The following is a 26,313-nucleotide window of genomic DNA, read 5'->3' as shown; positions in this document are numbered from 1 at the left end:
GGCTGCTTCTACCACAGCCTAAAACTGACTTAGCCAAACTGCATTTTGGAAAACAATCACTGTTCAGGGTAAATGAACTAACTTACAATTTTGGATCCAACGTATGGGAAATCACTGACTAGAGCGGTGCACAAATCAAAGACACCTCTGCCCAGTGGATAAATAACCGTGCAAAGTGCACACCACACTACAGCAACCACAGTGTCGACTCATCAGACCACAGTCTCTCTCAGCTTGGCATTTGTAAGAAACTTAAGAATCAGTGGATCCCAAATTCTTGAACTTTTGGGAGTTGCAGGGGGGAAGTGAGGAATATACTGGATTTTCTCCTATTAATAGCTGGTTGACTAAAGCAGTCATTTAATAAAATAAGAGATGACTCTAATCCTATCCTGAGTTTGCACAAGTTACACATATAACAAACAGTATTTTAGAGATACTGCATATTTCTGTGATAGTTATTTTCAGTTTTAAAAGTTGCTTTGTTGGCCCTATCTGGTTTGGCTCAGTGGATACAGCGTCGGCCTGCGGACTGAAGAGTCCCAGGTTCGATTCCGATCAGGGGCATGTACCTTGATTGTGGGCACATCCCCAGTAAGGGGTGTGCAGGAAGCAGCTGATCAATGTTTCTAACTCTCTATCCCTCTCCCTTCCTCTCTGTAAAAAAATCAATAAAATATATTTAAAAAAAAAAAAGTTGCTTTGTTGCCTAGCTGGTTTTGCTCAGTGGATAGAGCTACAGACTGCAGACTGAAGGGTCCCAGGTTTGATTCCGGTCCAGGGCACATGCCTGGGTTGTGGGCTCAGTCCCAAGTTTGGCGTATGCAGGAGGCAGCCAATCAATGATTCTCTCTTTTCTCTCTCCCTCTCCCTTCCTCTCTGAAATCAATAAAAATATATTTTTTAAAAATAAAAAAATAATAAATAAATGTTGCTTTGTTGCCCAGCCCATGTTGCTCAGTGCTTGAGCATCAATCTATGAACCAGGAGATCACGGTTTGATTCCCGATTAGAGCATATGCCCAGGTGGTGGGCTAGATCCCTATGAGGGGCATGCAGGAGGCAGTCAATCAATGATTCTCTTTCATCATTGAAGTTTCTAAATCTCTCTCTTCCTTCCTCTCTGAAATCAATAAAATATCTATATATATAAAAGCCTAAGTAACTGTTCGACTGGTCAACTGTTTGACTGGTCACTATGATGCACACTGACCAACAGGGGGTGGACACTCACGCAGGAGCTGCCCCATGGTGGTCAGTGTGCTCCCACAGTGGGAGTGCTGCTCAGCTGACCTACGGGCGCCAGACGAGGGTTCACGGCTGGCTGCCTCTGCAGCCCAGAGACTGCAGCAGAGCAGCAACGAGCCTACCAGACAGTGGGGCCAGGAAGAGCAGGAGCGGCAGTCAAGAGTGGCAGGCAGCATTGCACTGCTGGTTTTGGCCAATGCCCGCAGGCCACGTTGAGGGACCCCACCTGGTGCACAGATCCATGCACCAGGAGATAGATAGATAGATAGATAGATAGATAGATAGATAGATATGGTTGTTTTATTCCACACAGAAACTTAAAAACAATTCAATTAGTCTTTAACTGCTATGAACTAGGTAAACTGATAAAGGTTCAAAATAAATTAATATAAGACATAATTTTAAGTAGCTATGGAAAGATAATTTTTTTCAAAAATACTTAGTTTACATTTCTACGTAAAAATTCTAAAGCAGCAACATAAGGCAATAATTATTCATCGAAATCTTACCTTTCCATAATCTTACACAGCCATCATCGCCTGAAGATGCTAGCACTGTTCCTGTTATATTCCAACTCACTCGCCAAACCTGAGAATTATGATTATCAAACTGAGCCACTATATGGATTTCAAATTTTGTTGGTCCACCAGAGGAAGTAAGTTCTTTCCTGTTAACAAAAAAATGTTCCTGAGGAATTCTGCAAACAGGTTTATATACAACATACACACACACACAAAACACACCTATCTAAACAAAAATATATATAATGGTCTCACCTACTTACCATATCCTATAAAAGCCTAATATGCTAAGTGTCTGACCGTTCGTTTGACTCTTCCACCAGTCACTATGACGTGCACTGACCACCAGGGGGCAGACGCTCCAACTGGTAGGTTAGCTTGCTACTGGGGTCTGGCTGATCGGGACTGGGAGAGACAGGTCAGACACGCCTTGGAGCCTTCCTGCAGTGTCGTCCCCCCCCCCCCCCCCCCGCCCCTCGGGCCCCGACTGGGTCCCTCAGCCTGGCCTGCACCCTCTCGCAATCCAGGACCCTTCGGGGGATGTCGGAGAGCCAGTTTGGCCTGATCCCCGCAGTTCAGGTGAGGGACCCCACTGGTGCATGATTCCGTGCACTGGGCCTCTAGTTATTTTATAATAATGTGCATACCCTCCCCCCATTAGCTCATACCCATACCCTCCCCCATTAGCTCATTGGGTTGCATCACGTTCAATTGACTCAACAGTACCTGGCGTGATCCCACCACATAAAAAATAATGAGTGACTATTTCATAGAAGATACAACAAAAGAGGATTTTATTCATCCAAAGTAGAGGAATAAAATAGATGAAATAAATCATTTTAAAAGAAAAGTAGTAGGAGCCCAGCAGGTAGGCTCAGATGGTTGGATCGTTGCCCATACACCAAAAGGTTCCTGGTTCAATTCCTCATCAGGGCACATACATCCCCAGGTAGTGGGTTCAGTCCCCAGTCGGGACCCGTCTGGGAGGCAACCAATCAGTTATTCTTTCACATGGATATATCTCTCTCCCCCCCTTCTCTCTCTCTAAAGTCAATAAACATATCCTTGGGTGAGGATTAAAAAGAAAATAAAGCAGTAGGAAGAGAAGAATAGAAGGAAGAAAAATGACAAACTCACAATTCCAAAATTAAAGCTAAAAGGTTATTCACAAGAATGTCTCAGTGTTAATTTAAGTTTCCCTTAGACAACCACCTTCATTCAAACATTTATAGAATACAAATTAAATTGAGAGGATCTAATTCATTGTTAGTATCAGTCTAAATAAAACATACAATGGAACCTTGGTTCTCGAACTTAATTCATTCTGGAAAGCTGTTCAAAAACCAAATCACTTTTTCCCCATTAGAAATAATGTAAAGTGAATTAATCCATTCCAGATCCACAAATGATTCCGTTTTAACCTTTCTTATATGCAGTACATGTCTAATGTATTGTTTAATCTATAAATAAACACTTTAAAACAAAAAGGACATGAAATGTGAGTTTATAAAAAGCAAATGAAATGCAGTAAAAAATGAAAATTTAATAATAATAAGCAGCAACAAAAGCCATAAAACACAGAAGTATTCACAGCACAATTTCCTGAGATGTTAACAACGTGAAGTTTAGCAATAAACTGAGCCATACTCGCACACTCTCTTTTGTAGCCTGAGAGAGGCATGACTGATCATAGAGGTATCAGCATGAAAGGGTTGTCGGGTTGAGAAATGAATTGTTCAAGATGGGAGACATTCGAGAACCAATGTTTGACTGTAATTAAGATGAAATGTTCATTAAGGAATCCATTCTTCAGATCACAGTTGCCTCTACACTCTCCTCCACAAATGAAAATAAGAGTCAAGAACACTTTTAAATTAGTAATTGTTTCAAAAACTCACCTCACAGGCTTTAATGTAAAAATTCTCACATCTTTGGTTGCTATGGCCAGAATGTGGTAAGACCTTCCCAGGTTTGGAGCAAATGCAATATCATGGACAGGATCAGTAACTGTCATGAGGGTTTCAGCTTTTGCATATTTCCTAATGAAAAAACAAACAATTTTACATTAAAAATTCCAGAAATAAAAAAATTCTTAAATCCATATATTGACATACCACAATTATTTTTATATTGCTCACAATGAATGTTTACATCTGCAGTACATAGTATGTCCAAGTCCTAAACACTTAAATTGTGAATGTGACCTAATTTGGAAAAAGGGTCTTTGCAGATATAATTAAGAATCTGGGGATGAGAGCATCACCTGGATTTAGAGTAGGCCCTAAATCCAATGTTGAGTATCCTTATAAAGTACAGAGAGGAAAGACATATAAAGAATACAAACATATGAAGAAAGAGGCAGAGATTGGAGTTAGCTGCCACACACCAAGGAACTCCTGCAGCCACTAGAAGCTTGAAGAGACAAGGAAGGATTTTAGAAGAAGCACAGTCCTGACAACCCCTTGATTTCAGATTTCTGGACTCCAGAAATCTAAGAATAAATTTATTTTAAGCCACCACTTTGTAGTAATGTGTTATTGCAGCCCTAGGAAACTTATAAAACTTCCCAGGTTTCTTCTGTTGGTTTTTTCAATTTAATTTAGAACACTTTAAGAAAGACTTAATTAAAATGAGATACTGAATTATTTTTAAAAAGGATAATTGAATTTCTTAAATATTTGAGTGTAAATAAAAAAGCAAAGCTGGTAATAGCAGGAATTGAGTGGTTTGTTTTTTTAGTGGTGATAAGGAAGCTATACCAAAGTCTACTTTATCCTTACTATTCTATTTTTATATCTGCAAATGAAGAACAAGACAATGAAGGAGACAGCATATCAGATTTTTCTATTACGTCTTTCTGTCTTCAAATGGCTATCAGGGATAGAACTGAAGCAGTGTGTGTAAGAGAGGGGGTTAGCTTTCCACCACTCTCCTCTGACACACAGGGTGTGGCAACAGTAGGCTTACAGTTGTTTGTATGGAAAATTATACAACAATTAGTAAATACAAGAATAAACTCTATGTTTTCCATACTTACAACTGTAAACCTACTTTTACCTCACCAGTATTGGTATTCCCAGCACTCTCTACTTGGCCTTCTTTTCATCACAACATTCTTTCTGAAATATCTCCAAGCTAGTATGCACTTCGAGGTTCCTTCCTTGACCTCTCTTCACCTTATATGATCACCCTGAACAATCTTACATATACCCTTGCTTTACTATGTGGTCCTGACTCCTAATTTTGACCTTGGACTAGTCATTTTACTTTATTGGTCTCACTTTCTACATTTGGAAAATGGTGCTAATATAAAAGCTACCTCCCCTACTATGAGATGGTGGTTAGCATTCAAATTTCATAATATGTGTGAAAGTGCTCTGTAACTATATAAATGCAGGACACTTATTTGTATCATTATCAATGCCAGGTCCTAATTAATATTTTCATTCAACAATAGAAATAAAAATATCCAATACTGGTTAATTTTATGTTTCCTATGTACTAAATGGTATATTAATAACTGAATGCTATATAATCCACTATCACATGTCCTCCGAGTACCATGTTCAATCTATTAAGAACCTTCAAACAACTCTTACTTCAAAGAACTAGACCCAAAAAAATCGAAAAACAGCTAAACTTGAAAAGGTCTAATAACTTCATAAGTCAATCCCTCCCCACTACTACCTCTAGATAACCATGACACATGCAGACATTGTTATCTGCCCAATGCCACTTCCCTTTATCTGCATTCTAGATGCAGAAACTGCCAGACACATGCTGACTCCTTTGCAGCCAAAGACTAAGAAAATGACCCAATTCTGGACAACAGGATCCAATGAAAAATCCTGGTAAGATGCTTCTAGAGCCTGGCCACTTGTGGCTCAGTGGTTGGGCATCAACCTATGAATCAGGTCACAGTTCAATTCCCTGTCAAGGCACATGCCCAGATTGTGGGCTAGATCCCCAGTAGAAGGCGTGCAGGAGGCGGCTACTCAATAATTCACATTCAGCCCTAGCTGGTTTGGCTCAGTGGATACAGCATTGGCCTGTGGACTGAAGGGTCCTAAGTTCAATTCCGGTCAAGGGCACATGCCTGGGTTGTGGGCGGTCCCCAGTGGGGGGCATGCAGCAGGCAGCCAATCAATGATTCTTTCTCATCTTTGATGTTTCTATCTCTCTCTCCCTTCCTCTCTGAAATCAATAAAAATATATTTTAAAAAACAATAATTCACATCCATTGCTATTTCTCTTTCTCCCTCTCCCTTCCTTTCTGAAATCAATAAAAATATGTTAAATTATAATAAAGTAAAAGGAACCATGGTATTTCCTAACTGATGCTTAAAAATATATATATATTATATATATGTATATATATATATATATATATATGCTTCTAGAAAAGTTTTTCTCTTCTTAGTACAAAAAGATTCATGAAAGGAAATGCCCTTTCTTACATGTGTATGGCAAACCTGCAACTCATGTGATCATAAGAAGCTAAAATCAACACACTAAGGATGAGAGCAAAATGAAAGGAAAATACTAAGGCCATTGACATCATCACTCAGCAACTGAGCCATTTAACTAACTCCAGAACTTCTCCAAAGCCAGGCTCCTTGTTATATGAGATAATAAAAGAGATCTTCCCCTTAATCTAGATATAGTCTCCTATCTAAGAGACTCATACCTTTATCACTGGATGCTTTTAAGTATTTAGGTACTTTCTATTTGCCCTATATTTTCTCTCAGAACTAAACCAAGTTCTTTACTCAAATCTTATTTATAAAGTACTTTTTATTTTCCTATATTTTAGGAATGGTCCGTCCACCTTTCAAGTTTTAGAGTTATGGCTCATTATTCACTGTTTAACTAAAGTTGAAAGAAATTACTTTAAAAACATTAGCTCTTCATGAAGCCTCTTTAAAATGTGCTATGAATGTGGTTCATAGCTTTGATAGCTTAAAAGAGGTTCTAATGGAAAGTCTCTGCATTCTAGAAGTGTGCTGGCCAATATGGTAGCCACTAGCCACATGTGCCTATTTAAAATTAAATTGATAAAAATAAACAAATTCCGTTTCTCAGTGGCAGTATCCACATTTTAGTTTCAATGGCTTCACATGGCTAATGGCCACTGTATCAGATGTGCAGATATGGGCCAGTTCCACCATCAAAACAAGTTCTATTGGACAGCACCACTGCAGACAGAGCCTCTCTGAAGAAATCAAGACTCTAGGAAGGTAGCAGGTATGTATAAGAACCGCTTTAAAACCCAAGTAGTAACATTCTGAATTGCAGAGCCCATAGAAATTATAATAGTTTTTCTCTTCTACTTCTGGCCCCACCCAATATCTGACTACTAGACCCAAGAATTTTGTCTAGCACATGTGAAACCCAACCTATCACCTAATGGTGATTAAGTATACCACTGTAAGACTGAGTATACCACTGACACAATGCTTATGGCTCTCAAAGGTATTATAGATATCTCAACATAACCAAAATTAAAATTTTCTTCACATGCTGTTATACTCTACCCAAATCTGACCTAATTCCAGAATTCCTTACCTCAGTAAATGACACACTATTCATCGAACTATTAAGACAGACCCTTGGAAATCATCTTGATAGCTTTCCCCTTCTTCACCTCCCACATCCAATGCTACTAATACCACTTCTTAAATTATTATCAAATTGTCACTTCTCTCCATCCTCATTGCCACTACTCTATTTCAAAGCCACTATAACCTTCCACCTGAACTATTCTAACAGCATCCTAGCTCTAAATCTACTCATGTTACCTTCCATAATACTTTCCACACCTACAGAAGAGTTAAACTATCATTTGATCCAGTTATTCCCCAACTTAAAAAAATCTTTCAGTGGCTTCATACTACCCTGAAGATAAAACCTAAACACTGAACATGGGGTCTTGCAGATATAAGCCTTGCATATTTTTCACCGCACTTCTTTTTGCCTATGTTCCAATTACAATTAAAAAAAAATGTCGTTAAGATCGTTTTTCTTAAAATATTAAGGTTTATTGAATGTAACATTAAAATATATATTCGTGCCCTGGCCGGTTTTGCTCAGTGGATAGAGCGTTGGCTTGAACAATGAAAGGTCCTGGGTTCGATTCCAGTCTGGGGCACATGCCCGGGTTGTGGGCTCGATCCCCAGTAGGGGGCGTGCAGGAGGCAGCCAATCAATGATTCTCACATCAATGGTGTTTCTATCTCTCTCTCCCCTTCCCCCACCCCTCTAAAATCAATAAAAATATTAGGCAAATTAGCTATAATTTCGCCCTGAAGTTGCTAGAGGGCCAGACCATTATAAACATCTAAATAGCACAACATACCTAAGTATCATTGCTGATCAAGTTCATCCTATCATGTCGATGGTGTATCCCAATGGAGATGGCTTCTTCCAACAAGACAATGTGCCATGCCATGGTGCTCATATTGTGCAGGAGTGGTTTCAAGAACATGAGGGAGACTTTACTTTGCTTAGGTGGCCCCCAAAATCACCAGATCTCAATCCAATTGAGCATTTGTGGGACGAAGTTAAAAGAGCCATCAGGCAGCTGGTTCCACAACCATCAAATATCACAGAACTGGACAGTGCTATTCATTAGGCATGGTGTCAGATTCCTCGCATCATCTTTCAACATCTCGTGGAGTCAATGCCAAGAAGAATCGCCTCAGCATTGAAGGCAAAAGGTGGCCCAACAAAGTACTGATGGGGTGGTTATAATAATCTGGCCACTCAGTGTATATTGGCTCTCTTGTTCATGGACCTTATCACATGCAGTTTTCTCCATGTGAAAACTTTTGCCCTCTTTGGCTAACTTCTACTCATCCTATAGGTCTGCCTTTGGGTGAACCTTCCAGGCTTCCTGCCCCTAGGTGTAAACTCTTAATATCCTGATTCTCCTGGTTTATAAAATACATCACCATTTTTTACTTTTTTGTTTGCTTGTTTTCCCTGCAAGATGGTACATACTGGGAAATCAATTACCTTGTCATCTGTATCATTCAATTTTATTTTATCACTAGAGACCTGGTACACGGATTCATGCACCGGTGGGGTCCCTCAGCCTGGCCTGCGGACATCCCCTGAGGGGTCCCAGATTGTGAGAGGGCGCAGGCCAGGCCGAGGGACCCCCACCAGTGCAGGATCGGGGCCAGGGAGGAACCTCGGGAGGGCTCTAGGGCGTGTCTGGCCCATCTTGCCCAGTCCTGATCAGCCAGATCCCAGCAGCAAGCTAAGCTAGCAGAAGGAGTGTCTGCCCCCTGGTGATCAGTGCACGTCATAGCGACTGGTGGAAAAGTCAAATGAACAGTCGGATACTGAGCATATTAAGCTTTTATTATATAGGATAGTCTATCACAGAACATGGCATATGATAGGAAATCAGTTAAGTATGTAATAAATAATACATAATTCAGCTAATAAATAAAGGAATAACAGTTTTAAAAATTAAACATTTTTAAAAGCTAAAGTTATTAAAATGCAATTTGGAATAATACTTAACCAAAGCAGTACTGACCTGGTGTTTTCATTATATTCGAAAATCTGAACTTTGGCCATTGCATTTGGACTACTGTCATCACTTCCTACAGCTATCATGGGGGAATGAGCACGAGAGCTAGAAATGAAAAGTAAAAAATATTTCACATAATGATTAAATTATTATATTTAATTCAGAGAATTTAAAATGCTAGCATCCAGCAGCTCTAGAACCTGCAAGTAAGCAAGACTGTGAATAAATTCCTGCCATACATTCAATACAGCAACACCTTGGGAGGGTGTGTCCTTGAGATTGCTCAGGATGGGGACCAAGACTACCATCCTGTTGCATTGTTTTTACCATATTTTATTATTGCTAAAAAAGAAAGTAGCTTCTTTTTCCACAAAAGGAAAGGTTTCAGGCATTCAGTAGATCAAAAAACAAAACAAAACACCTACAAGTTCTTCAAATTTTTCTTCCTGAAAGATTCGGTCATTAACTATGGAATGAAAAGTAACCTTATGGTGATCAAATTCCTGACAAAAAGATTTTAAGTTGCCTGTACAAAAAGAAAAAACCCCTCACCCTGACCGGTTTGGCTCAGTGCATAGAGCGTCAGCCTGCGGACTGAAGGGTCCCAGGTTCGATTCCAGTCAAGGGCATGTACCTGGGTTGCGGGCGCATCCCCAGTGGGGGGTGTGCAGGAGGCAGCTGATCGATGTTTCTCTCTCATCGATGTTTCCAACTCTCTATCCCTCTCCCTTCCTCTCTGTAAAAAATAGTAAAATATATATATTTTTTTAAAAACCCTCAAGAAGGCATGCTCCCATGCTCCCTACGTCATTTTCTTCTCTAGCCTCATTTTAAAAAGCAAAAAGATAAGCAGTAAGAGAATGAACTCTACTGAATTCTAGGCTCAATGATTTATTTCTATTCAATTAAATATTTAATTACCTATATATTGATTTCCTTTGCCTCCCTCCAGATTAAGTAATATCTTAATGAACATGACAACCTTAATCTTTGACCTTGGTATTGTGATCTGACAACTCATAAGGCTGAAAAAAAAATGTGTTATTAAAAAAACACATTTAGTTCTTTATTACTAAAGCTATTGATAATGCATCAAGTTACCTAATCAAAGAAAAATACCAAGTAAATGGCGAAGTTCTATGGTAATAAAATGAAATTACAAGTTGTTTATAATAATTCTTGATCATTCAAAGAGATGTAAATTCCACAGTAATTTTTGTATCTCACAAACTCTTTTTAAAAATATATATTTTGTTATTGATTTCAGAGAGAGGAATGGAGAGGAGAGAGAGAGAGAAATGTCAATGATGAGAGAGAATCATCAATTGGCTGCCTCCTATAGGCCTCCTACTGGGGATCAAGCCCACAACCCACGCATGTGCCCTGACCAGGAATCAAACCATGACCTCATGGTTCATAGGTTAATGCTCAACCACTGAGCAACACCAGCCAGGCACAAACTCTTTTTTAATGTTCTATAAATATAACTTTTTCTTTTTAACAACATTAAATATTTGAGCAAGGACTAAAAGTATATTACGATAATATATTCTAAAGTTTTTAAAAATATCTTTTAAAGCATTTTAAGTCAAATTATAAAACATCTGGTAAATTGGGAATTAACTCATTTGTACATCCATAAGATGTTCACATTTAGGCTGTTTTCCAAATGTGACTCAAACAGTGAGAAAAACCACCCAGCTATCTGTATATAGTACACCACAACTATGCTAGAAATCAGTGTGTGCCATCAGAAATGAAGAAATTTGGAAGAATTTAAAGACAAGAAGCAAAAGGTGAGACACAGAATCTTCAATCCACAAATGCAAAGAATAGGAATGAGTCATTGGGGTATCATGAAATGATTCATTTAAAGAACTGCAATCAGAAGATCCCCAAGGCTGGTGGCTAACTCTGGTCTAGGCTAAAGTCTGAGAAAGGATCCAAGTGGGATGTTATAGAACTTAGGAGAGAAGAACCTGAAATGAAGTAGTACTCCAAAACTGGCAAGAAGAGGGACCAGAAGAAACAAAATACATTAAAGTGCTCCATCCCCAAAATCAAGTCCTCCTGTTTTGGCATTTTAGCACTCTCTACAAAGAAATCTTGCTAACCCACCCCACCTACTTAGATGAAACTTAGCCAAACCTCTAGGTAAGAGAGTGAGCTATTAAGAAAATAGAGAGGAGGAGACCAAGATGGCGGCGTAGGTAAACACCGGAGACCGCTGCCGCAAACAACCATTTCAAAAATACAACTAAAAGACTGAACGGACATCACCCAGAACCACAGGAAGGCTGGCTGAAGAGAGACTCTACAACTAGAAGGAAAGAGAACAGCAAATCGAGGCTCAGAGGCGGCGCAGTGTGGAAAATACAAAGGTACCGAGGTGCGCGCGCAAAGTGGGCTGGTGGCTGAGGGCTCGGTTGTCGTTTTCTGTCGGGAGTGAGTCTCAGACTCTGGGCTCCAGATCCGGGCGAGTCTCTAGGGACCCAGACTCAAACGGGAGAAGCGGGATTATCCGGCATCAGTTGGAACCTGAGGGCAGCTTTCTCTCCGAGGTTTGCAGCGGCTGCCGGGATTCTGAGAAGCAGAGCCTCTGGGAACGGGACTGAGCGTGGCCATAACTGCTCCCTCCGCCCGCCCTGTTGATCCCGCCCCGCCCAAAGCCTGCGCACAGCCATTTGCCGATCGCCTCAGGCAAAGGCTGGATTAGCGCCTCCCCAGAAGGCAGACGTTTTCCATACAGCTGATTCCTATAGCCAGTCGGCCTGGCGGTCAAATCCCTCTAGTGTTAACTACAACAATTAAGGCTTGGCTAGAACAAGACTGCGCACAGAGACCACAAGGGGGTGCACCAAGAAAGCATAAAAGATGCGGAGACAAAGAAACATGACAGAAATGGAGGATATGGAGCTAAGAATCGCAATTTTGAGGGCTTGCCATAAATTTGTGCAGAGCCTCACGAAAACTAATGAGACCCTCAATGCTACGATAAAGAAATTAGAAAGTAAGCATACACGGACTGAAATAAAGAATATTATACCCAATAGCAGACCAGAGGAGTACAATAATCAAACCAAAGATTCGACAAAAAACACCCAATTGGAAAAGCAAAATGAAAAAAGAATCCGAAAGTGTGAAGATAGTGTAAGGAGCCTCTGGGACAGCTTTAAGCGGACTAATATCAGAGTCATTGGAGTGCCAGAAGATGAGAGACAGCAAGATATTGAAAACCTATTTCAAGAAATAATGGCAGAAAACTTCCCCCACCTGGAGAAAGAAATGGACTTACAGGTCCAAGAAGCGCAGAGAACCCCAAACAAAAGGAATCCAAAGAGGACCACACCAAGACACATCATCATTAAAATGCCAAGAGCAAAAGACAAAGAGAAAATCTTAAAAGCAGCAAGAGAAAGAGGCTTAATTACCTACAAGGGAATACCCATACGACTGTCAGCTGATTTCTCAACAGAAACTTTGCAGGCCAGAAGGGAATGGCAAGAAATATTCAAAGTGCTGAATACCAAGAACCTACAACCAAGATTACTTTATCCAGCAAAGCTATCATTCAGAATTGAAAGTCAGATAAAGAGCTTCACAGATAAGGAAAAGCTAAAGGAGTTCATCACCGCCAAACCAGTATTATATGAAATGCTGAAAGGTATCCTTTAAGAAGAGGAAGAAGAAGAAAAAGGTAAAGATACAAATTATGAACAACAAACATGCATCTATCAACAAATGAATCTAAGAATCAAGTGAATAAATAACCTGATGTACAGAATGAACTGGTGATTATAATAGAATCAGGGACATAGAAAGGGAATAGACTGACTATTCTTGGGGGAAAAAGGGGTGTGGGAGATGCGGGAAGTGACTGGACAAAAATCATGCACCTATGGATGAACACAGTGGGTGGGGAATGAGGGGGGAGGGTGGGGTGGGAGCTGGAAGGAGGGGAGTTATGGGGGGAAAAAAGAGGAACAAATGTAATAATCTGAACAATAAAGATTTAATTAAAAAAAAAAAGAAAAGAAAATAGAGCATGGCCCTGGCTGATTTGGCTCAGTGGACAGAACGTCAGCCCACGGACTGAAGGGTCCCAGGTTCGATTCTGGTCAAGGGCACATGCCCAGGTTGCAGGCTTAATCCCCAGTAGGGGGTGTACAGGTGGCAGCCAATCAATGATTCTCTCTCATCATTGATGTTTCTATCTCTCCCTCTCCCTTCCTCTCTGAAATCAATAAAAATATATTCTAAAAAAAGAAAAGGAAAAACTGCTCAAGATCACTAATCATCAGAGAACTGCAAATTAAAACCAAAATGAGGTATCACCTCAAACCTGCCAGAATGGCTACTATTAATAAATCAGCAAACAAGTGCTAAAAAGGATGTGGGGAAAAAAGGGAACCCTAGTACACTACTAGTATAGCAACATGGAAAACAATATGGAGTTTTCTCAAAAAGTTAAAAATGGAACTGCTATTTGACCCAGCAATCCCCCTTATAATAATATCTATACACATAAAAGGCTAAAATGCAAAGTGTCCCCTCGGGAATTTGAACGGGAGACCGGGAGTTTGATTGCTTACTATGACATGTGCTGACCACAAGGAGGCGGCACAGAATGAAGGAAGGCCCCGGCCAGCAGCCAGCAACCAGGGAAGGGATGCCCCAGCCAGCAGCCAGAAGGAAGGCCCAGCAGCCAGAAGGCCCAATCAGCCCTGATCACTGGCCAGGCGTAGGGACCCTACCTGTGCATGAATTTCATGCACCGGGCCTCTAGTATACTAAGAATCCTAAAACACTAATCACAAAGAATATGTGCAACACTATGTTCAGAGCAGCATTATTTATAATAGCTAAGATCTAGAAAAGCCCAAGTGCCTATCAGTAGATGAGTGGATAAAAAAGCTGTGGTATGCCCTGGCTAATATGGCTCAGTTGATTAGGCATTGTCCCGTGCACTAAGAAGTTGCTAGTTCAATTCCTGGTCAGGACACATGCCCAGGTTGCAAGCTTGATCCCCAGTAGAGGGTGTTGCAGAAAACCGCCGATTAAGGTTATGCTCTCACATCGATGTTTCTCTTTTCCACCTTCCTCTTTCAAAAAAAATCAACACTACTCTTTAAAGAAAAATAAAATAAAAAACCTATGATACATTTACACAATGGAATACTATGCAGCTATAAAAAAGAAGGATTTCTTTCCCTGCCCAGTGTAGGTCAGTGGTTAGAGCATTGGCCCAGGCACTGAAGGGTCACAGATTCTATTCCCGGTCAAGGGCACATACAATTTGTGAGTTTGATCCCAAGTCAGGGCATGTACCAAAGTCAACGGATCTGTTTCTCTCTCCTATCGATATCTCCTATCTTTCTTGGTCTCTCTCTCTAACCCTTCCTCTCTCTAAAAGTCAATAAAAACATATCCTTGGATGAGGATTTTTAAAAATTTACCAATTTGTTTTACTAGGGTTAAATTATCAGAAGTTGCTCGATACCACCAAGATGGCGGCATAGGTAAACACTGGAGACTGCTGCCGCAAACAACCACTTCAAAAATACAACTAAAAGACGGAATGGACATCACCCAGAACCACAGGAAGGCTGGCTGAGGAGAGACTCTTCAACTAGAAGGAAAGACAACAGCATACCGAGGCTCAGAGGAGGCGCAGTGTGGAAAATTTAAAGTGTGGAGGTGCGTGCGCAAAGCGGGCTGGTGGCTGAGGGCGCGGTTGTCGTTTTCAATCAGGAGGGAGTCTCAGACTCTGAGCTCCAGATAAAGGCGAGTCTCTAGGTACTCAGACTCAAACGGGGGAAGCGGGATTGTCTAGCATCAGTTGGAACGTGAGGGCAGCTTTCTCTCCGAGGTTTGCAGTGGTTGCCGGGGTTCTGAGAAGCAGAGCCTCTGGGAACGGGACTGAGAGCAGCCATAACTGCTCCCTCCGTCCGCCCCGCTGATCCCTTGTGACCTGCCCCGCCCAAGCCCTGCGCAGAGCCATTTGCCAGATCACCTCAGGCAAAGGCTAGATTAGCACCTCTCCAGAGGACAGAATTTTTCCCGGCAGACACAGCTGATTCTCACAGCCAGTCAGCCTGGTGGTCAAATCCCTCTACAACAATCAAGGCTTAACTACAACAAGACTGCGCACAAAGACCACAAGGGGGTGCACCAAGAAAGCATAAAAAATGCGGAGACAAAAAAACATGACAGAAATGGAGGATATAGAGCTAAAAAACGCAATTCTGAGGGCTTGCAATAAACTTGAGGAGAGTCTCACGAAAACTAATGAGACCCTCGATGCTATGATAAAGAAACAACTAGAAATTAAGCATACACGGACTGAAATAAAGAATATTATACCCAATAGCAGACCAGAGGAGCGCAAGAATCAAGTCAAAAATTTGAAATGCAAAGAAGCAAAAAACACCCAACCAGAAAAGCAAAATGAAAAAAGAATCCGAAAATAGAAGATAGTGTAAGGAGCCTCTGGGACAGCTTCAAGCGTACTAATATCAGAATTATAGGGGTGCCAGAAGATGAGAGACAGCAAGATATTGAAAACCTATTTGAAGAAATGACAGAAAACTTCCCCCATCTGGTGAAAGAAATGGACTTACAGGTCCAAGAAGCGCAGAGAACCCCAAACAAAAGGAATCCAAAGAGGACCACACCAAGACACATCATCATTAAAATGCCAAGAGCAAAAGACAAAGAGAGAATCTTAAAAGCAGCAAGAGAAAGAGACTCAATTACCTACAAGGGAATACCCATACGACTGTCAGCTGATTTCTCAACAGAAACTTTGCAGGCCAGAAGGGAGTGGCAAGAAATATTCAAAGTGATCAATACCAAGAACCTACAACCAAGATTACTTTATCCAGCAAAGCTATCATTCAGAATTGAAGGTCAGATAAAGAGCTTCACAGATAAGGAAAAGCTAAAGGAGTTCATCACCACTGAACCAGTATTATACGAAATGCTGAAAGGTATCCTTTAAGAGGAGGAAGAAGAAAAAGGTAAAGATACAAATTGTGAACAACAAACATGCATCTATCAACAAGTGAATCTAAGAATCAAGTGAATAAATAATCTGATGTACAGAATGAACTGGTGATTATAATAGAATCAGCGACATAGACAGGGAATGGACTGACTATTCTTGGTGGGGAAAGGGGAATGGGAGATGCGGGAAGAGACTGGACAAAAATCGTGCACCTATGGATGAGGACAGTGGGTGGGGAGTGAGGGCGGAGGGTGGGGCGGGAACTGGGAGGAGGGGAGTTATGGGGGTGAACAAAAAAGAGGAACAAATATAATCTGAACAATAAAGATTTAATTTTAAAAAAATAAATAAATAAATTATCAGAAGTTTGCTGTGCAAGCTTACCTTGAAGGGTTCCAAGAAATACAACTGCAGCTTAGTTTACATGAGATCTCATGCTGCAGAGACCACTGACTGAGATTCATGACATCTGGTGCCTCATATATTCTTACTATACCATCCGCTGAACAAGTTGCTAACATAAGACCCATATGCTTAGGAGCAAATTTCACATCAGTAACAGATGTTCTGCTGTCCACTAGCGTTGTCCTCTTAACCTGAAAAAAAAAATTTTTTTAACCATTTAAATTATATCAATAGTTCCCTCCTGATGTGTGTTTTCCCATTCTGTGGTTTCAATTACCAGCTGTCAAACACAGTCCGAAAATATTAAATGGACAATTCCAGAAATAAACAATTAGTAAGTTTTTAATTGGGTGCCATTCTGAGTATCAGAAAATCTCTCACCATCCAGCTAGGGACAGGAATCATCCCTTTGTCCAGCATATCCTGAGCCCATTTCTACAGCTCACTTCTACCTCTGTGACTTTCTAAATAAACTTTCTATTATAGTTTGAGTCTTGCCTCTGAATTCTTTCTTAGCCAGAACTCAAATACTGAGGTTGCTGACAGGAGGTCTGGTCTGACCCCACCCACCTGGTACCATTCTTTTTATGTCCTTATTAAGACATGTAATATATCCAGAAGGATACATAAAAAACCTGTAATAGTGGTTGCCTCTAGAAAGAAAACTATATGACCAGAGAAGAGGACATTCCTACTGTATACACTTGTCTGTACTTTTTGAATTTTATACTTGTACCTCAATATCTATTATGAAAAATAAAGAGGGGGGAAGAAAACACTGGAATAGGTCTTCAAGGCAATCGAGTTCAATTCTCTCACTTTACATACAGGGAACTTGAATAGCAAACACACTATGCTCTTACCTAAATTCAAACAATCAAAGAAGAACTAGAGTTAAAGCAGAAACAGATTTTTTAAAAAAAGAGTATATTTTGTAAGTAACCACAAAAGGGAAAAAACAATTTTTAAAGAATTTTAGAGCCCTAGCTGGCTTGGCTCAGTGGATAGAGCGTCAGCCTGCAGACTGAAGGGTCCCGGGTTCGATTCCGGCCAAGGGCACATGCCTGGGTTGCGGGCTCAATCCCCAGTGGGGGTGTGCAGGAGGCAGCCGATCAATGATTCTCTCTCATCATTGATGTTTCTATCTCTTTCTCCTTCTCCCTTCCCCTCTGAAACCAATAAAGAAATAAAAAAAATTAAAAAAAAGAATTTTAGAGTGTACTCTATGACAAAGCAAATATTCTGGATTCACCATGAAAGTTATACTTAATGCCATGGGTACTCCTAATTACCACTTCAAGCCCAACACAAAATGAAATAAACAGGAGAAAAACATGGAAGAAAGAACAATGAAACTGATAAATGTAGAGGGGAGTGATATCTTACACCAAGTGCCTGAAGTGTTCTTGGAAAGACTAATGCTCCTTGGATGCTCATGCCCCGCATGTCTCAAAAACTAACAAATATCTTACCCAATGACTCTGTCCTCGCAGTTTGTCATTTGATTCTCCAACTATTTCCTCCCAAACAGCAGCTGTTCGGTCAAAAGAGCAGGAAGCCAAAACCTGTCCAAATTCAGGATGAGCCCATGTCACACGCCACACAGATCCACTATGTGTCTGAGGAATTAAAAACAAAATCCAAAAAACTGAGTTTACTCATATTTCACACATTTAAGGTTTTACTTAAAGAAACAGAATACAGGTATTTTTACTTCAGTAAAAGAAGAAAGCTATTCAATTTAACATTAATATAAAAAGTTAAAATCTAAAACTTTTTAACTTAAGGGTATTTAGAATTGTAGCCTTTCTGGAGTCAAGTTCTTCTAACGTTTTACTAATAAAGAAAAATCCAACTGCATAAAGCTGACCTCTTCTAGTGCTAATAGAGACCTGCTTCAGAGTTTAGCCTAAACAAACTTTTAAATAGAGATTCTACTAGTCCACTAACTTTGCAAATTATATCTACAGGAACCATCCACCTAATAAATAAGATTAAAAAAAAAATTTGCTTCAAAAGCCTAACAGTATATAGAAACTATAGCAACAAAATGCTTAAATGACTCTGATGTCTGTCTAGACCAGTGGTCGGCAAACCGCGGCTCGCAAGCCACATGCGGCTCTTTGGCCCCTTGAGTGTGGCTCTTCCGCAAAATACCATGTGCGGGTGTGCACACACAGTGCAATTGAAACTTCGTGGCCCATGCGCAGAAGTCGGTATTTTGTGGAAGAGCCACACTCAAAGGGCCAAAGAGCCACATGTGGCTCACGAGCCGCAGTTTGCCGACCACTGGTCTAGACAATGAACTCTTCTAGGGAAAGAGGCAATGAGTGAGCAAAAGTAGAGAAACCCAAATCCTTGTATTCTGAGAAAATAATTTAAAGCTCAAAAGCAGTATCTTCATATAGGAAAAATGCCAAATTACTATTCTTCAACTCTTGGCACTGACCAAAGGAAAAAAAGGACAGAAAGGTCTTTACAACAGAATTTCATTTGTGCTTGCCAGTAAAAATACTATATGACAATAAGCATCAGTCCACCAATTATGTTTACAAAATTTGTTTTATGCTTCTGCATATCTAACACTTTAACACTCAATAATCTCAGAATACTTTCAGAAATCTGTTAACATGATAACAGTAACATCATCCAAAGGCAAACCTTACACCTTTAGTTTTTATTCTTTGTTTTGTCCAGTCTTATTCTTGTTTCACCTTTCTTATTTATACAGGCTATTAAGTAAAAAGATGCACTAGGGCAGTGAGATTTTGTTAAATGTCAGATTCCGGGCAAAGCACAATCTAACTAAAGAATAAATATTGCACAAAGATGTTCAACACAATAAAAAGAAACAACTTAAATATCCATTAGTTAAGCAAAACAGGGTATAGTATTTATTGGTATATTTATGTTTTTAAAAAGCCTTTGAAAACACTCTGAAGTACTTATGAAAGTAGCTGTGAAATTGAAAAGCAAAAAATGGGGTTTCCTTTTGGAATGATCAAGCTTTGGAATTTAACAGAAGTGATAGCTGTACACGGTCAGTGGAATAAATGCCACTGAACTGTTTTCTTTAAGATAATTAATTTTATGTTATGTGGATCTCATCTCAATTTTAAAAAGGGAAGAGGGCAAAAGATTTGAATAGACACTTCACCAAAGATGTATGAATGGCAAATAGGCACATAAAAACTTAACACATTTAGTCATTCAGGGCATACAAATCAAAACCCAATGAGATACCAATTCACACCGACTAAGATGGCTATAATAAAAAAAAAAGAGAGAGTGAGAAAATATCAAGTGTATGGGAGGATGTACACAAACTGGAACCCTCATATATTTCTTGGTGGGAATATAAAATGGTACAGGCACTTTGGAAAACAGTTTGGCAGTTTCTTAGAAAGTTAAAACATATACAACCCTGACATTCCACTCCTCAGTATCTACCTAAGAGAAATAAAATGTATGTACACACAAAGACTTATATGGCATGTTAATAATAGCATTATTCATAATTACAAAAAACTAGAAATAATTCAAATGTCTATCAACTGGTGAATGAATAAACAAAACATGGCTTTCTCTATACAATGGAATACTCCTCAGCATTACAAAAAAATCAAACTACTTACACATGCCACAACATGGATAAACCTCAAAAACATGCTAAGAGAAAGTAGTCCGAAACAAAGAACTACATATTATAGAATTCCATTTATCTGAAATGTCTAAAAAAAAGGTAAAGCTATAAGAGACAGAAAATAGTTCAGTGGTTGCCTGGAGTTTGAGAGAGAAATGGAGATTGACCTCAAAAAAGCACAAGGGAAATTTCAGGGCTGAGGAAAGTGTTCTAAAACTAGATTGTGGCCCTAACTGGTTTGGCTCAAAGGCTAGTGCATAGGCCTGCGGACTGAAAGGTCCCAGGTTCGATTCCGGTCAAGGGCATGTACCTTGGTTGTGGGCACATCCCCGGTAGGAGGTGTGCAGGAGGCAGCTGATCAATGTTTCTCTCATTGATGTTTCTAATTCTCTATCCCTCTCCTTCTCCCTCCTCTCTTAAAAAAATCAATAAAATATATTTTTAAAAAGCAAACAAAAAACTAGATTGTGGGGATGTTTGCACAACTGTATTTACTAAAACTCACTGAACTGTACACTTAAAATTGATGACTCTTAAGGTATGTAAAATCCTGAGTAAAGTTGTTTTTTTAAAAAATTAAGAAATAAAAGTGTATGAAACATCACAGCTATTGAAAATATGTAAATGGAAAAATAAATACTAACGTGCTAGAAATAATTATGTTAGAATGCTATGGGATTACAAATTTTCTTATTCTCGAATTTTCTAAAGTGCACTTCTGTTACTTTAATGCTAAAAAATGTAAAATTCCTTTTTAGGAAAAGAAGTATAAATTTTATAATTCTCCCAAAGCTGAACAGCAAAGTCTCTGATACTCTCAAATAGATATTAATTCATTTTTTTAAAATTACTGTAAAAATAAATACTAACCTTCCAGCTAGCAGTACAATGCCACTCTCCACTTTCACTTTTATCCCAGACCTATAAAAAAATTAAGACATATATTTCATACAAGAAGTCCAAAAAATTAATATGAAAAACATTAAGACTAAATTAATATTAGGGCAAAGGAGGTGAACGTGAATTCACAAGAGAATAAGCAAACATTCATTCTTTCATTCAAATATTTATTGAGAACCATGGATGTGTCAGGCACTGGACTAAGCATTAGGTGGGATCAAGGCATCTGAGCTCTAACAAGAAATAGACACAATTACAGTCAAGTCTTATTCAAGGTAGTTATGGTCTCTACGTTGACATAAACACTGAGTTAGTGAATACTGAACCATTGCTCCTAAGGCAAATGGAAAAATAAATGAATGGAACTACATCAAATTAAAGAACTTCTGCACAGAAAAAGAAATAATCAACAAAACAAAAAAGCAACCAACCGAATGGGCAAAGATAATTTGCAAACGATACCTCCAAAAAAGGGCTAATATCCAAAATATATAAAGAACTCATACAACCCAACAACAAAACAATCCAATTTAAAACCCGGGCAGAGGACCTGAACATTTTTCCCAATAAGACATACAGACAGCCAACAGATAGATGAAAAGATGCTCAACTTTAGGGGAAATGCAAATCAAATCCACAATGAGATACCATCTGTTAGAATGCCTACTAGCAATAAGACAATAACAAACGTTGGAGAGAATGTGGAAAAAAGGGAACCCTCATTCTCTGCTAGTGGGAGTGTAAACTGGTGGAGCCTCTATGGAAAACAGTATGGAGGTTCCTCAAAAAATTAAGAATTGCCGAAACCGGTTTGGCTCAGTGGATAGAGCATCGGCCTGCGGACTGAAAGGTCCTGGGTTTGATTCCGGTCAAGGGCATGTACCTTGGTTGCGGGCATATCCCAGGTAGGAGATGTGCAGGAGGCAGCTGATCGATGTTTCTCTCTCATCGATGTTTCTGACTCTCTATCTCTCTCCCTTCCTCTCTGTGAAAAATCAATAAAATACATTAAAAAAAAAAATTAAGAATAGAGCTAGCCGTATGACCCAGCAATCCCTCTTCTGAGTATCTACTAAAAAAATTTGAAGACGTTTATTTGTAAAGATGTATGTACCTCTATGTTCACAGCAGCATTATTCACAGTAGCCAAGGCATGGAAACAATGTAAAAGTGTCCTTCAACAGATGGCTGGATAAAGATGTGGTACATATATATACAATGAAATATTACTCAGCCGTAAGAAAAAATGAAATACTGCCATTTGATCTGGAGAGTATCATGCTAAGTGAAATAAGTCAGACGAAAAGGACAAGAAACATGATTTCACTCATATGTGGAATATAAAAAAGAAAGCAACAAAGGAACAAACAAAACAAACTCAAAGACATGGGACAATAGTATGGTGGTTTCCAGAGGGAAAGGGGCATGGGGGAGGATAAAGAGAGTAAAGTAGGTCAAATATATGGAGACAGGAGACTAGACTTTGGGTCGTGAGCACACAATGCAAAATACAGATGATGTATTATAGCATTGTACACCTGAAACTTACATAATGCTATTAACCAATGTTACACTAATAAAGTTAATTAACAAATAAATAATAAAATTCAGAGTCTCAAAGAGATATTTGTACATCCACATTCACAGCAGCCTTATTCACAATAGCTACAATGTAGAAGCAACCCAAGTCCATGGACAGGTAAGTAAAATGTGGTATATACTAGTACAATACATATGGACTATTCAGCCTTAAAAAGAAAATTCTGACATATGCTACAACATTCAAAGGCATTACACTAAGTGAAATAATCCAGTTACAAAAAAATACAAATGTATGATTCCACTTATATGAGCTCGTCAAATTCACAGAAGCAGAAAGGTGGTTTCCGGGGGCTGGGGAATTGGGAGCTATTATTTCATGGGTACAGAGTTTCAGTTTTGCAAAACCAAAAAGCTCTGAAGATGGATGGTTGCAGAAAGATATGAATGTACCTGATATTACTTACTGTACACTTAAAAATGGATAAGATGGTAAACTTTACTTTACGGAAGATGGCAAATTGGATTTTACCACATAAAAACATTTAAATGGGGAAAAATGTAATGATAATGTCTGACATAAAAAATGATGCTATCAAGTCAATACTCTCACTAGCAATTTGCCAATTATTCTCAAACGCTTTTAAAGTATTTACTAATTTCTCTACTGGAATGAGCCTAAGGAAACTATCCAAAATATATAAAAAGCTAAAGTAATGGAGATATTCACGGCAATACTAACAGACAAAATCTCCAATTTGAATGATCTACCAGATGATTCAGTAATAAGTGGATAGGGGAAAAAAAGTAACTACCTACTCAGTTCACAGACATGAATGCAATATTCACAACAGCCAAAAGGTAGATGAATAAACAAAATGCGTTGTATACATACAAAATATTACTCAATCTTAAAAATGAAATTCTGATACGTGCTATAAATATGAATGAACCTTGACATCACAATAAGGGAAATAAGCCAGACATAAAAGGGCAAATGATGTATTCCACTTATATGAAGTACGAGCAAGAGCATTAGAGGGGACCAGGTGCCAGGTGGAGAACGGAAGAGGGAGCTACTATGTACACAGTCGCTGGTTAGGATGAAGAAAAAGTTCCGGAGATGTACAGTGGTGATGGTTGCACAATGAAGAGTGTTGTGCTTCACACCCCGGAACCGTCATGTACAATTTAAAATGGTGAGCTTAGCCTAATTCTCTCCAGGTCCATCCATCCTGTCTCAAAGGGTAGGAGATCCAACCCTCCAAGTCCTAGATTGTAAGTTGAGAACCTCACTGGGTGTAAGTGGATTTGCATTTACTTTTCTCTCAACGCGAAACAGGTGAGCCTCCCATCTGAACACAAGGCGAGAACGATCTCCCCAGGTGAGGGATGAGGCACCCACCGCGGACTGACCGCCCTCCAGGTGCCGCGGCACAGTCCTCTCACCGAACATAGTACAGCTACAGCCAGAACTCCAGGGACCCACAAACCCGACCGGAGACGACGCTGAGGAACCTCCCTGCTCCCGTCCACAGGGACCCAAACCAGGGTTCGCGGGAAACCGCGGACTCGCAGTGGCCCCAGGGGCGGGAGCGCGCACGTGGCCAGGACGCCCGCCCGCTCAGCACTGGCGCCCCGCAGCACCCTGGGCCGGCTGTGTCCCCACTCAAGGGGGCGAGGATGGCCGGGCGTAGCTGGCCTGCCTCCCTTGGGTTCCAGGCCTGCTGCCCGGCGGCGCGCCCCGATATCGGAAGTCGTCCCCTTTCTACGCGCTGGTACCTCCGCTCAAACAGCGGATCGCGCGCGCCCCACTCTCCTCCTTCCGGGATCGGCCGCGCCCGAAGGCTCCGTGCGCACCTTGACGCTCTGGTCGCTAGAGCAGGTCGCCATCCGCCGCCCGTGGAAATCGAAAGATACATCATGGATGAGGTCCTTATGGTCCGCCGCGATGCTGCGTGCCACAAACATGGCTCCCGCCGGGCCCGAGCCTTCTCCGCCTGCCCCTCCCGCCTCGGAAGAGGGCAGCCGCGGCCGCGCGCGGACCACGGCCCACCTGGACCCCGCGGCCCGGATGTGCACGGTGCGTGCGGCCTGCGCGCCCCCGTGCCCCGCCCCTCGTCCCGTCATGCCCCGGGCGGCGGCGGCGAGTGCGCCTGCGTCTCCTAAAGGCGACCAATGGTGAACAGCCGCGGGACGCAGGGGGTGGGCTTTGCGGTGCTTCAATGAAAGTGAAAAGTTTACATTGTTGACGTATGGGAATTAAGAATAATGAAAAAGTTAAAAATACCATCCACAGCCCTGGACGTTGAGTCAGTTTCGGTTAATGTTCCAGTTTGTTTCCACCGAAACGGGGGGGCTGAGTGTTGCGAGCGAGTGGAGAAGACGGACTTGGATTTGGCTGGGAATGGAGCTTGGCTGCGACAACTCAAGAGCAAGAAAGAATGTAGAGACGCCTGAAGATAGGACTGTGGAGTCCAGGCTGAGCAGCGGATAAATGAAGACAGGAGGGATGGAGTTGAGAAGGAGAAAGTGAGTGGTTATGGAGGTCTGAGAGCAGGTGTGCCGAGGGAGAGAGGAGGTGGAGACGATCAGAAGTCGTCAAAATGTTTAAACATTCCACAGGTAGAACAAACAGCCTTGGAGGTAGAACAGCCAGGAAGCCGAAACCTTGGTGTATGGGGACGACATTCTAACAAACTGAGCTACTCTGCCAAGGCCTTTATCTCTCTCTTGCAGGTGGGAATCCTGCAGGAGGGTCTCCCCGGAATATCCATCAGTTTTCCATGTGTGCCCCTCCAGGGTCCCAGTTTCTCCTGAATGGTGAGCACTAGAGCTGGGGGTCATTAGTCATTGCACGTAGTCCTGATTGTGCTGCTTTTCTTGGCCTGCAGCTGAAATACAACTGAGGCCTAGATGTTATCTTTAGGGAGGTGACCTTCTGTATCTGGCTGTAAATTGCTCAGCCAGTTGGTTCAACTATCTGTCTCAGTTTCCCCATTCTATTTTTTTTAAAATATATTTTATTGATTTTTTTACAGAGAGGAAGGGAGAGGGATAGAGAGAAACATCGATGAGAGAGAAACATCGATCAGCTGCCTCCCACACATCTCCCACTGGGGATATGCCCGCAACCAAGGTACATGTCCTTGACCGGAATCGAACCTGGGACCCTTCAGTCCACAGGCCGATGCTCTATCCACTGAGCCAAACCGGTTTTGGCAAAAGTGCCAAGTTTTGTGGCAACTTGGCTAGGTTATAGTGCCCAGTCTAGGTGTTGCTGCGAAAGTATTTTGTAGATGTGATTCTTAAAAATATTGTTATTGACTTCAGAGAGAGAAAGGGAGAAAGAGATAGAAATACCAATGATGAGAGAATCATTGATCATCTGCCTCCTGTCAGGGACCAAGCCTGCAACCCAGGCATGTGGCCTGACCTGGAATCAAACTGTGACCTCCTGGTTCATAGGTTGATACTCAACCAGAGCACACTAGCCGATGTGATTAACATC

The 26,313-nt window shown here is 40.7% G+C and overlaps 1 protein-coding gene across 2 annotated transcripts in view; it reads right to left on the bottom strand.

Moving 5' to 3' along the window:
- The window catches only part of SEH1L (SEH1 like nucleoporin), a 29,038-nt gene extending 4,163 nt beyond the window's left edge, over positions 1-24,875 (bottom strand). For both annotated transcript variants that reach the window (XM_070420712.1, XM_070420711.1), the window contains exons 1-7: positions 24,663-24,875; positions 21,234-21,284; positions 18,193-18,339; positions 16,700-16,911; positions 9,316-9,414; positions 3,668-3,808; positions 1,758-1,915 (exon numbers count right to left, since the gene is read on the bottom strand). In XM_070420712.1, coding sequence (XP_070276813.1) covers positions 1,758-1,915; positions 3,668-3,808; positions 9,316-9,414; positions 16,700-16,911; positions 18,193-18,339; positions 21,234-21,284; positions 24,663-24,773 — 919 coding nt within the window. In that variant the 5' untranslated portion in view covers positions 24,774-24,875. The remainder of the gene's footprint in view (positions 1-1,757; positions 1,916-3,667; positions 3,809-9,315; positions 9,415-16,699; positions 16,912-18,192; positions 18,340-21,233; positions 21,285-24,662) is intronic.
- Between the last annotated feature and the right edge of the window lie 1,438 nt (positions 24,876-26,313).

Source organism: Myotis yumanensis, unplaced genomic scaffold, assembly GCF_028538775.1.
Source record: "Myotis yumanensis isolate MYYU_CA2020_CCGP unplaced genomic scaffold, mMyoYum1.0.hap1 SCAF_7, whole genome shotgun sequence".
Taxonomy (NCBI): domain Eukaryota; kingdom Metazoa; phylum Chordata; class Mammalia; order Chiroptera; family Vespertilionidae; genus Myotis; species Myotis yumanensis.
Note: the sequence above shows the minus strand (reverse complement) of the source record. Positions and strands in the feature narration are given on the sequence as shown.